The 12545-nt window shown below is 44.1% G+C and overlaps 2 protein-coding genes across 2 annotated transcripts in view; one reads left to right on the forward strand and one right to left on the reverse strand.

The window, feature by feature from the left end:
- The window catches only part of MAPKAPK5 (MAPK activated protein kinase 5), a 28582-nt gene extending 27022 nt beyond the window's left edge, over positions 1 to 1560 (reverse strand). The window contains exons 1-2 of the mRNA XM_085860266.1: positions 1468 to 1560; positions 616 to 681 (exon numbers count right to left, since the gene is read on the reverse strand). Coding sequence (XP_085716392.1) covers positions 616 to 660 — 45 coding nt within the window. The 5' untranslated portion in view covers positions 661 to 681; positions 1468 to 1560. The remainder of the gene's footprint in view (positions 1 to 615; positions 682 to 1467) is intronic.
- C1QBP (complement C1q binding protein) lies at positions 1515 to 11432 on the forward strand. Its single transcript, XM_085860277.1, has 6 exons — positions 1515 to 1734; positions 6327 to 6474; positions 6781 to 6871; positions 8359 to 8460; positions 8731 to 8856; positions 11154 to 11432. The coding sequence occupies exons 1-6, from the start codon at positions 1554 to 1556 to the stop codon at positions 11298 to 11300; spliced, it is 795 nt and encodes a 264-aa protein (XP_085716403.1). The 5' UTR covers positions 1515 to 1553; the 3' UTR covers positions 11301 to 11432.
- The last annotated feature ends 1113 nt before the right edge of the window (positions 11433 to 12545 follow it).

Consider the following 12545-nt stretch of genomic DNA (forward strand, 5'->3'; position numbering starts at 1 on the left):
CGAGTTGTGAATGCGGTCCCAGATTGAAAAAGCGAAATAAACGTTAAAATACCATTTTGTGCAGCAACAAACTGCTCCAATCTGTTACGGGAGGGTTTTGGAAAGAGTTTTCACAGGTATTTATACGTGTTGATGAACAGGAAGAGTGTAGTTTTACTCTGAAATATCACGGCTTCTCATTGGGCGTTCATCACACGAGCCCTGTTCGTAGGTCGATTTGTCCGTAGGTCGGAAATTGTTTTATAACAGTTTTTTTTTAATGGAGGGACGATGAACGAGTGTATTTATGTTCACCGTCACCATTAATCCCACCTCGTCAGATGGACCGAAAGAAGTTTGACCCAAGTCTTTCACGAACCGGCTGGTGCCGGTGATAGCGAGATATGTTGGAGGAGAGTATGCTACAGGATGTCCAACTTTACGTCCATCCAAAGGATGACACACACATTGATGAATCACCCTGCCTGCAGCAGACAAGTACATTCTCTCGGCTGCTCAGTGCTCACTGCCAACGATTTGGCCATTCTGAACATCATAAAGTTGGTTATATTTGATCATTTTGGTTTGCATCATTTGGTACGTAATAGCAAAGGGGCAATACCCCTGGGTGCTCACCTGGTAGCGGCTGGAGAACATAACCAGGGAACCACAAGTAAGCATGGATGACCCACAAAATATGTCCTGGAGAAGATAACCAGGGAACCACAAGTAAGCATGGATGACCCACAAAATATGTCCTGGAGAACATAACCAGGGAACCACAAGTAAGCATGGATGACCCACAAAATATGTCCTGGAGAAGATAACCAGGGAACCACAAGTAAGCATGGATGACCCACAAAATATGTCCTGGAGAACATAACCAGGGAACCACAAGTAAGCATGGATGACCCACAAAATATGTCCTGAAGAAGATAATCAATGCCTAAGTTGGAATTTTTTTTAATGCTGAGAACAAACTTTGGTATTCTGGATTTTTTGGGCCTTCTGGGTGTTTTGGGCCTTCTGGGTGTTTTTAGCCCTCGGGTACTTCGGGTTAAGTATTTCACGTTAAAATTGTGGGTGACGTCACATCAGCTGTCTGACCAATGGGTGAAGAGCAGATATACATACATACAGACATACATAATCACAAACATTTATGACATTATATATAGATAGTACGTGTGTTAGCTATAAATTGACCAATTGGTGAAGGTAATATATATATATATATATATATATATATATATATATATATATATATATATATATATATATATATATATATATATATACATATGTACATATACATTTCTACACATACTATGTGGTGTATCTGCTGAGATAGCGGTGAGTAAGGCTGGTCTCCAGGTTCCCCCCCCCCAACATCTTTTTCTTTTTGTTGATAAAATACAATGTAAACACACAATGTGCATCTTCACCGCTTGAAAAGCGGTTAAACGTCACAACCTAACCGCATCTTACCCGCGTGGTCGATTCCAGAACATCGTGTCCTTCTTCCTCTTCTTCACTTCCACAAGCTCCATCCCCGCACGTTTCCGGTTCCTAAGATGTTTCTGCGCAGCCTCGTCCGCGTCCTTCCCCGCGTTCCATTTGGCCCGGCGCTCCGACACGTCTCGCAATCCGGTCCGGCCAAGTGCCCGTCGGTGTTCGGCCTTTCGACCCGCGGCGGCCTCCTCCAGCACACGGCGTCCTGCCGCTGCGGATGCGGATGCGGCCTACACACGGAGAGTACGCTCCACGCTCCATCACGCCGTGTCACTCGGGCCCCACGTGCTTCACTCGGGCCCCACGTGCTTCACTCGGGCCCCACGTGCTCACGCCGTGTCCCTCGGGCCCCACGTGCTCACCTTGACATTCCGTGTGTGAACGTTAACTGTTTGAATGGGGAAATCGAACTGATGTGGCAAAAGCTCAACGTATCCTTGACGATGTGACCTCTTATCTGTTGTTTTATAGCGACGTACTCTCGGTGCTACGTCATGACCCCGAATGACGTAGGTCATCGGTCAAATGGGATGCCACAAGGGGTCCTGGAATAACCTTCTGTTGGAAGATGTTTATCGATACCAAAAAATGAAAGGTCTCCATGGCGGCTTTGAGAAAATATATTTGTCGGACAAGCGGACGAGTGCTTTATCTACTAAGTTATTACGTATCATTAAGTTAGATGACCGAACGTGTAAAATTTCCATCTCAAATAATTAATATAAATGAAGAATTTTTTTAATAAGGAAACTATAATCAATAAACTGAACTTGTATAACTTTAAACTTTGTTATAGTAATACTTAAATAACATCATTTTCATGATATTTGTGCCTGAATTTGGTTGCTTGGCACATTTAGTTTGTATGTATACATTGATGTCTGTGTGTGCTCAAATCCGTGAACTACGTATACACAACCAACTAATAATACATCCATATTTCTCTCCATACATGTTCTCATGCCTGGTGTTGGCCTAATGGTTCGGGTGGTGGGCTTGGGATCCTTGGATCCTGAGTTCAAATCCCACTCAGCTGTTGAATTAATACCAGGTGGGGTTAACTTGGCTTGTCAACCTTCTGAGGTCGGCAAAATGAGTGCCAGCTTGCTGGTATCCTGTGTCGGAGTGGCGACCCATCCAAGATTGTGCCCACTAGCCAAGGAGACTGCTTAGGCAGCACCGACGCTCTGCACAGAGTATGGTCCCGATGGATGGATGGATGGATGTTCAACGTGGCTTCTTATTCACAGGTGATGGGGCAATATTAATCCAGGAGTTTGGCTCCATTCTCTGAAATAGGAAACGGTCTTGTCGTGTAAACTTGTCCAGTGAGATTACTGTAATGTGCTTTTGAAAACGTTGCATGTTTGTAATTTTGATGTTGATGTTCCACACTCTCGACAGCAGAGCGTTGGTGCTGCTGCCGAAGCAGTTTTTCGACGAGTGCTCTACTGGGTGGTTTGCCATTGCCTTCCCAGCATTGTTTGTCTGTGTTCCATGCTTTTTAAATGCTGAATATCGAGCAAGGAAGCAGCACGTACCATGAAGAAAAAAAAATCGTTGGTATGATTTGGTCATGGTTTGAACCACTGATCTCCTAGACACAAAACGGACGCTATAACCCGAACCCCACCAAGTCTGGTGTTTCGCTGTATACGTACGTCATGGTATAGTAAAAGTACAAGATGAAATAATGTTGCATCACTGAAATATTTCAACCAGAATAAGATATAAATAAACCAATGTCACCCGCAGGGTGACCCGTATCTTGCCAAAAGGTGACCACGTGTGACTTCTTTAAGGTCACACTGAGGTGAACAGTGCTGCTATCCACCAGGAGCGACTCCTTGAGGAATATCTGCCTACGAGAGATTCCGATGAGAATCGCTCTACAGAGTAACCATGAAAAATATGCTTTTGCCTCATAACGTCACCAAATGACGTCATAATGTCTCAAGCTTGACATATCTAGAAAGCACTCATCGAGGTGTTCAATTTGAGGTACTACACGATATGGTTCCTAAAACTTGAAAATTTGACCTTGGGGTCAAATATGTTTGACCTGAGGAACTAACCATGAAGGTCAAGGCCAATCGCCACCAAAAATTAATCAGCTGAGCGCCAGACCATGAACTATATTCCCATGAAGTTTGAAGACGATCCGATCAAAATTACTCAAAAAATAAGGGTTTCGTCGACTCCCCTGATTTGCGACAAAGTGACCTTGACCTTTGACCTTGACCTTCAAAATTTTGTGCGCTGAAAGGGACCTCTATAGGCCTCTGATATGCGAAGTTACAAAAATTTCCAATGATAACTGTGCTCTGCAGAGTGATTTATACTTGATTACAGACCAACAAAACAAAAAACATATGAAGGTCAAGGCCAATCGCCACCAAAAATTAATCAGCTGAGCGCCAGACCATGAACTATATTCCCATGAAGTTTGAAGACGATTCGATCAAAAATACTCAAAAAATAAGGGTTTCGTTGACTCCCCTGATTTGCGACAGTGACTTTGACCTTGACCTTCAAAATTTTATGCACTGAAAGGGACCTCTATAGGCCTCTGATATGCGAAGTTACAAAAATTTCCAATGATAACTGTGCTCTGCAGAGTGATTTATACTTGATTACAGACCAAAAAAACAAAAAACAAAAAAAACATATGAAGGTCAAGGCCAATCGCCACCAAAAATTAATCAGCTGAGCGCCAGACCATGAACTATATTCCCATGAAGTTTGAAGACGATTCGATCAAAATTACTCAAAAAATAAGGGTTTCGTCGACTCCCCTGATTTGCGACAGTGACCTTGACCTTTGACCTTGACCTTCAAAATTTTGTGCGCTGAAAGGGACCTCTATAGGCTTCTGATATGCGAAGTTACAAAAATTTCCGATGATAACTGTGCTCTGCAGAATTTTTTATACGTGATTACAGACAAACAAAAAAAAACAAAAAACATATGAAGGTCAAGGCCAATCGCCACCAAAAATTAATCAGCTGAGCGCCAGACCATGAACTATATTCCCATGAAGTTTGAAGACGATTCGATCAAAAATACTCAAAAAATAAGGGTTTCGTTGACTCCCCTGATTTGCGACAGTGACTTTGACCTTGACCTTCAAAATTTTATGCACTGAAAGGGACCTCTATAGGCCTCTGATATGCGAAGTTACAAAAATTTCCAATGATAACTGTGCTCTGCAGAGTGATTTTATACTTGATTACAGACCAAAAAAACAAAAAACAAAAAAAACATATGAAGGTCAAGGCCAATCGCCACCAAAAATTAATCAGCTGAGCGCCAGACCATGAACTATATTCCCATGAAGTTTGAAGACGATTCGATCAAAAATACTCAAAAAATAAGGGTTTCGTCGACTCCCCTGATTTGCGACAGTGACCTTGACCTTTGACCTTGACCTTCAAAATTTTGTGCGCTGAAAGGGACCTCTATAGGCTTCTGATATGCGAAGTTACAAAAATTTCCGATGATAACTGTGCTCTGCAGAATTTTTTTATACGTGATTACAGACAAACAAAAAAAAACAAAAAACATATGAAGGTCAAGGCCAATCGCCACCAAAAATTAATCAGCTGAGCGCCAGACCAGGAACTATATTCCCATGAAGTTTGAAGACGATTCGATCAAAAATACTCAAAAAATAAGGGTTTCGTTGACTCCCCTGATTTGCGACAGTGACTTTGACCTTGACCTTCAAAATTTTATGCACTGAAAGGGACCTCTATAGGCCTCTGATATGCGAAGTTACAAAAATTTCCAATGATAACTGTGCTCTGCAGAGTGATTTATACTTGATTACAGACCAAAAAAACAAAAAACAAAAAAAACATATGAAGGTCAAGGCCAATCGCCACCAAAAATTAATCAGCTGAGCGCCAGACCATGAACTATATTCCCATGAAGTTTGAAGACAATTCGATCAAAATTACTCAAAAAATAAGGGTTTCGTCGACTCCCCTGATTTGCGACAGTGACCTTGACCTTTGACCTTGACCTTCAAAATTTTGTGCGCTGAAAGGGACCTCTATAGGCTTCTGATATGCGAAGTTACAAAAATTTCCGATGATAACTGTGCTCTGCAGAATTTTTTTATACGTGATTACAGACAAACAAACAAACAAACAAAAAAAACATACAAGCTGACTAACATATCTTGCAAAAACTTCGTTTTGGCAAGATAAAAAATTATGCGTCAGTTATTCAATGTTGTGGGAATCCTGGGAAAACTAATCAGGTTATCAGTGCGAATCTGATTCTTTCTCGGACATTCTGCTTTGTTTAACTTCCTGGAGTTCTCCTCTATTCAGAACTCCGCAACTTTATACCGAACCACTTGGTCCAACACATTGTCTGAAAGCCAAGAAACAGATCTTTCATTTGGTATCAGAAAAGCTTTTCTAACAGAGGGGTGAAACGAGTCATTGTTGGGGCCTTTTTGAACAATGGCTGCTCGTCCAGTCATGGAACTTGCAAACGATATTGATTTTCCTAAGTTGGTTGTGATAGCGATGTAGATGCTGTTTGAATTTGATGTAGCCAAAGAGGTGGTGGTGTTAAATTGAGGAAATGTTAAGAGAAGGATGAAAGATATCAACGGATCAGACTAAGGTGAGAAAAGCGACGTCTGTAAAGTTTTGGGTTGCTCGAACCCTCTCGCCTCTCTGCATGCATAATATATAGATGCCCTAGATGTTGCCAGTGAGCTTTGCTCTTTCTTAACCTCTGCATAGATCGAGGCTCATGAATCAGACCATGTTTTGTGCCCTTTTAATGGTGCTGGTGTCGTGCTTGTGTCCCTCCCACAGGTGATCATGCGTTCTCGGAGTTTCTTGTCGAGGAGATCGGACAAGAAAATAAAATAAAGAAGCACAAAAAATTGCCACAGATTAGTGGTTGGGCGACCAAACTGAACGGCACGGAGGTGAAAATTCTGCGCAATCTGCCATCTGAAACGTACGTGCTACATCATCACCCGTGATCCTCACCTGGGACCTTTCGGGTTCTCGGCTACGCAGGAAGCAAAATGGGGATGTGGATGGAAGGATTGGGGAATACATTAAAGCATGGGTTGCAGGGGGAATTGGGTAAAAGTAAAAAGAGTCGTTTGGCATACATAATATGTACACACACCACAAACTACTTCCTTTCAACAGGGTTGTATTTTAGTGTTGAGTTGGTGAGTGAAATGCTTGTACATGTGGGCTCTTCGTGCTATCGGCTTGGATTGGAGTATCGGTGCGGCTTTGCTTTTCCTTGCAGTGTATCGGTAACATTCAACATCAACAACAGCATTCCTCCAGCGTACGACGTGTCCGACGAGGAGGGAAAGAAAGATGAAGATGCCGAGGAGGTGCGTGGTGAAATGATTTTTACCTCCACCACCGAAGGTGGACGGCCGTTATGTTTTCACCCGTGTTTGTCTGTCTCTGTGAGCAGGATATCTCAAAAAGTTACGCACGGATTTTGACAAAATTTGGTGGATAGGTTGGGTGTGTGACGAGGCTGAAATGATTAGATTGTTGTGAAGATCCGGATCTGCATTTGAGAATTTTTAAAGTGATTCTTCACTTTGCCATTGGGCCAAAAACGATATACAGCATGACGTCTCAAAAGGTTGTGGACGGATGATGACAGAACGTGGTAGATGAGTTTGGTAGGTGACAAGAACAAGCCGATTCAATTTATTTATTTTTGTTGAGGATCCAGATCCGGCCCATCAGTGGGATACAAAACGTAAACTGTTCAGCCCGGTAGAGGTATGTGCTCTACTGAGTGCCCTTGCAGTTTATTTAATGTTTCTCCGAAGCCTCGTTCGTTTGACGTATTTATTTTTCCTCTATTTCATGGTGAATTGTTTTACTTCACCTCTTTGTAAACAATGTCAAGGCTTGTGGAGTTGCTAAAACGTAAACCTTGATGATACTTCAACTTGATTGCAGTTAATTATTTGATTGCCTCGATGAGATAAGCCTTCTCGAAGGTACCCATACTCCCCGAAAGTCCTTTATTTTTAGAACTCCTGTTCCTGCTCACTGTTCTGTGCTCAATGAAATGGTTTGGAAATGACGAGGAGGCAGATTGATTGGCCTGCTCCAGCATTTCCACCTGGAGATGTCCAACAAGAACCGAGCCAGTTGAGATGTGACCTGCAGAGCAAGGGAAGAGCAGGGCCGAGCTATTTTTGTTCCGGAACACTGCTCCCCTTGAAGACTATTTATATTGTATATTTTATGTAATAAGTATTTATTGATCTGTCGGGGTCAGCGATGCTTGCTACCTTTGTGTAAATGTTCAGGACAGGTGGTTTACGTTGCTCTGGGTGTGGGTGTGTAAGAGCACCACAAAGGAATGGGTTTCTCACGAATTGATATTTGTAATTTTATAACTCTTAAACCCTCGCGCCCTGCGCTCTTCGACCCTCGCGCCCTGCGCTCTTCGACCCTCGCGCCCTGCGCTCTTCGACCCTCGCGCCCTGCGCTCTTCGACCCTCGCCCCCTGCGCTCTTCGACCCTCGCGCCCTGCGCTCTTCGACCCTCGCGCCCTGCGCTCTTCGACCCTCGCGCCCTGCGCTCTTCGACCCTCGCGCCCTGCGCTCTTCGACCCTCGCGCCCTGCGCTCTTCGACCCTCGCGCCCTGCGCTCTTCGACCCTCGCGCCCTGCGCTCTTCGACCCTCGCGCCCTGCGCTCTTCGACCCTCGCGCCCTGCGCTCTTCGACCCTCGCGCCCTGCGCTCTTCGACCCTCGCGCCCTGCGCTCTTCGACCCTCGCGCCCTGCGCTCTTCGACCCTCGCGCCCTGCGCCCTTCCTCTCTCACTTCTCTCTCTCTTTTTCCTGTAGTCTGAGCCTGACCTGGAGTCTCTTCCCAACTTCGTGGTTGAGGTGGAGAAAAAGGATGCCAAACATTCCCTCGTGTTTGACTGTCATTTCCCTGAGGACGAGGTGAGTGTGAGGATTGTGGTAGATCGGGGAAAGGGGGAATTCAGCTGATGATTGGGGGGGGGGGTGGAGTTAATTTGAACTGATGAGGGGGTTGAGATAGATTTCAACTGATTTTAGAGAGGGGGCGGGGGGTTTTGGTTTGGATTTGAACTCGGGGCCGCCGTGTGAAAGCAACATGCAGAGTAACATATTAGCACCTAACATAGATCAGCTGTGGAAGACTCTCCTTCGACGGCTCATGGAGGGTTCTTGTACCTGCGCTGTGCACAGGTGTCTGGGGAGGATGACACCGCCTCTCCTCACATATTTGCAATTCGGGATGTGAGCTTCCAGTCTCCTCAAGAGCCTGAATGGAAAGAAACGACGTATACCCTGAACACGGACATGCTCGATCTGGTGAGTCCTTGGTACACGAGTAGTAAAACTGCAGTACGTGCCACGTGGTACATGTGATGAGCAGTTTTGAATAAATATATTTATTCAGCATTTTTTATTTATTATTATTTAAAAAACGTTTCTTGCTTTAGTTTAATAAACTGAGGAAAACGAGAAACACCATGTGTACCATTATTTCATCATCTCATGCGATAAAGGTGGGACAGATAAGCCACAGACTGCAATTGTGTCTTTGGTGGTGCTGCATTTTGGAGCATGGTGGTGAACATTTTTGAGGGGTCAATAAGCTATTGGTCATGTTTACTCAAATTGGCCTTGTGTTACATTTTAGGAAGAGCATGTCTGTCCCTTTACTCCATCCACTTGTAGCCTGTCAGTAACATTTGGCACAGGTGAGATGGACCAAATGTATTTGGTACTTCTTTCTATGCCTTGTATCTTTGTCTGAAGATTTGAGCTGTTTCTCCTCACTTATTGTCTGGGTTTTTTGCATCCTTAGGGAGAATTTTAATTTTCTTTTTTCATTAATGTGCAGGATGGAAACTTAGGTTTTTAGACACATGTATAAAATCGGGGGGGGGGGGGGTGGAGTGGTAAATGATTCCAGAATATTTGTGTATGTAATAAATAGATGGTCCCAAGGCACCATCAGAGATGGTAAGATGGCCGAGAGGTATGCACACTCGCTTCTCAGCCGTCTCGCCTGGGTTTGAATCTCGACGCAGCGATAAACTGTCATCCTGATGTTTCACCAGCAGGGTTATATTCATCAACGTGTGGCGTCCTTCGGATGGACGTTAAAACTGGGCGTCTTGTCTGCCGGCATAGTTGGTGGACGTTAAATACCCCACGGTGTCCTTCAAAAAGAATGGGCAAACTATCGCCGGCACCTGAAACAAGTTACAAATTCCTGCATCAACTACTGCTGGGAAGGCAACGGCAAACCACCTAGTGTAACCCTTGCCGAGAAACTGTTACAGAATGTCGGTACTACCGAAGCAGAGTAAACAAGGTTGAGGCTCGTGGAAGATAAAACACTGAACGGATCACGATGCAATGGAACAAATAAAACAGTAGGGAGGGGGGTGGGCGGCAAAGACCAAAGACTCAGCCTCATCGCAGGAGATACCAATGATCCTAAATGCCTTGGTTTCTGCAGCGTAAAGCCGAGAAAGGTGGGAGGCAGGAGCACCAGCCCAGAGGGGAGAGCAGTACTCCATAAGGCTGTGGTCAAAAGCTTTGTATGTGGGCCCAGGAAACTTTGCACGGTGGAGGATTCCCAGTCGACGACTGGCTTTGGAGGCCAGGTTGGAAATGTGGCTTTCCCAGGAAAGATCATGGCAGATAGTGAGACCCAGAAGATTGGATGAAAGGACTTCTTCCAGAGGATTGTTGAGAAAGTACATTGGGGGGGGGGGGGGAGGGTGAGGTTCTAAACGGTCCTTTTGGAGAGACATAGTGAGAGTGTGAGATTTGTCCCTATTGAAAGACATGTTCCACGTGTTGGACCAGTTTGTGATTTTATCCAGATCTGCAGAGAGTGAAGAAGCTGCTGCTTGCCGGCCTGAGGGATGACAGATGGTACGGCAGAGGGTGGAGTCATCAGCAAAGAGATAAAGAGGATTTTCCAGAGTCAGAGAGATCATTGATGGGGTTAGGAATTATAATGGTCTTGGATGGGGCAGTGTGGTAGGTACATCAGAATCAGAAGCAACATCAGGCTCTAATTTTGCTGGCTGTTTATGTATAACCCTTCACAGAGCATCAGGGTGCTAATGATAATTTGAGAATGTTGCTGGTGTAGAAATCGACCCAAAAGGTCGGAAAAGTTCGGGCAGGAACTTATAATTTGTTCAGGGTGTTGGTATACTTCAGCATGGTCTTCTTCAAAAGACACTGTGGGCTATTTATCATCCACCAGCAAATTCTAACCTAACAGGATGAATGCTAACCTAGCTCGAGACAACACCCTACCGATGAGGTACCAGATTGACAGTTTGCGCAACAAAATATTCATCTGTGAAGGTGTGATGGTTTGATGGTCTCCATTGATGGACAAAATGAGCAATGGATACATTTGTTTTGTTTTTTTTCAATTCAATGATCAAGAGTATCGTCACGTGTATAAAGTGTGATGCCGTGCTCCGTGCCAAGTACTACAGCAGCTCCAAAAGCCCTTGCACGTGAGGCATAGCCTTACGTAACCGAGTGGTAATGGGATCATTTTTACGATGCACGCATTGTTTATTTTATCCAGCATATCCTGTGCTGTCCCCCACTCCACCTTTTCCCTTTAGGCTCTGTATGACCACCTGATGGACTTCCTGTCAGAAAGAGGAGTGGACAATGCATTTGCTGACCAGCTTGTGGAACTCAGCACAGCTGTGGAACATCAGTCTTACATCACCTTCTTGGAGGGACTCAAGGATTTCATCAAGAGCTAGTGCCAAGGTGGCATGACAGCACCAACTCGAACAGTGGTGGTTCTTGTCAAACTATGAAGGGTTTTGGGATTTGAAGTCGTTCTTTATCGGTGATATGTAGTGTTCTTGCAAATAAATGGTGATGAAAAGCCATTTCTGCTTTGTTTTGATTTATTTTATTCTTTTGTTTGATCTGGGGGGTCGGCAGCCTGGAGCTCCGGCGACAGATGCGGTTCTTTCAGGACTTAAGTGTGGCTCTCAAGCCTGATCGATAAAATCCCCTTTTTTCTCATTATAAATTAATTTTCAGAAAAATCTGTCGTGAAAAGATAAAATAACACTTATTTATATACATTGTCGAGGCTCGTATGAGAGGTAACACACAATGCGCAGGAGACAAGAGGGGCAGGAGTGGGAAGGACAAAACAGTGGGGAACAGAGACATTAGGAGATCTGTGGAAGGGAGAGGGATGCGGTGGGGAACACGGGGTATACAAGATGGACATTACAGGGACTTTCAGGAAGGAAAGCAGGGAATTTGAAGGATGTGTTTGGGGTGGATTAATGGAGGTAGAAAAGATCGTGGTTTTGGATGCCAGAAAAAAGGTGGTGGTGAACAGCTGTTTTGAAGGCCTGGAGGGAAGAATGGGATTGAAGAGTGTGAGAGTTTATTCCAAAGTTCCGGTTTTGAGCAGCGAGAGGTCTCCTTTGGGGCTCCCTGCTGACGTTCTCAAAGCTAAGTTTCCGGTTGTTATTTGTCCCGTTTTAACTGTTTAATTTTCTCACCTACATGTTACTGTGTGTTGCTAGTTCGGTTTTGTTTCAAAAATCGTGCTATTTTGTGAGTATTTTTGTCGACGTTCTTACCTGTGCTTGAGGCCTAGGCGTAGGCTTGAGGCCTACCGGTTCCACTCGGTGTTCGATCGTTTTTTTTTTTGTTTTGTTTTTTCTCCCCATTACCTTCATTTTCTATCCTCCCCATTACCTTCAATTTTGATCCTCCCCACTTTCCAAACATCCCCCATTCTCCCAAATAATCTTTCTTATCTCAAAAAAAAAAAAAACCCTACAACAACAACAACACGCTCACCTTCTCCCGATTCTGCTTCTTCTTCTTCCTCTTAACTTCCTCCTCGTCTTCTTCCTCGATTTTTTTTTTTTTTTTTTTTTTTTTTTACACTTCCATGATCTAATCTGTTGAACTCTCTCATATATTAATATTAACAACAAAAAAAAAAATATATATATATATATATATATATACCC

Source organism: Eptatretus burgeri, chromosome 16, assembly GCF_056783735.1.
Source record: "Eptatretus burgeri isolate ZD-2024b chromosome 16, Ebu_testis_v1, whole genome shotgun sequence".
In the NCBI taxonomy this organism is placed as follows: Eukaryota; Metazoa; Chordata; class Myxini; order Myxiniformes; family Myxinidae; genus Eptatretus; species Eptatretus burgeri.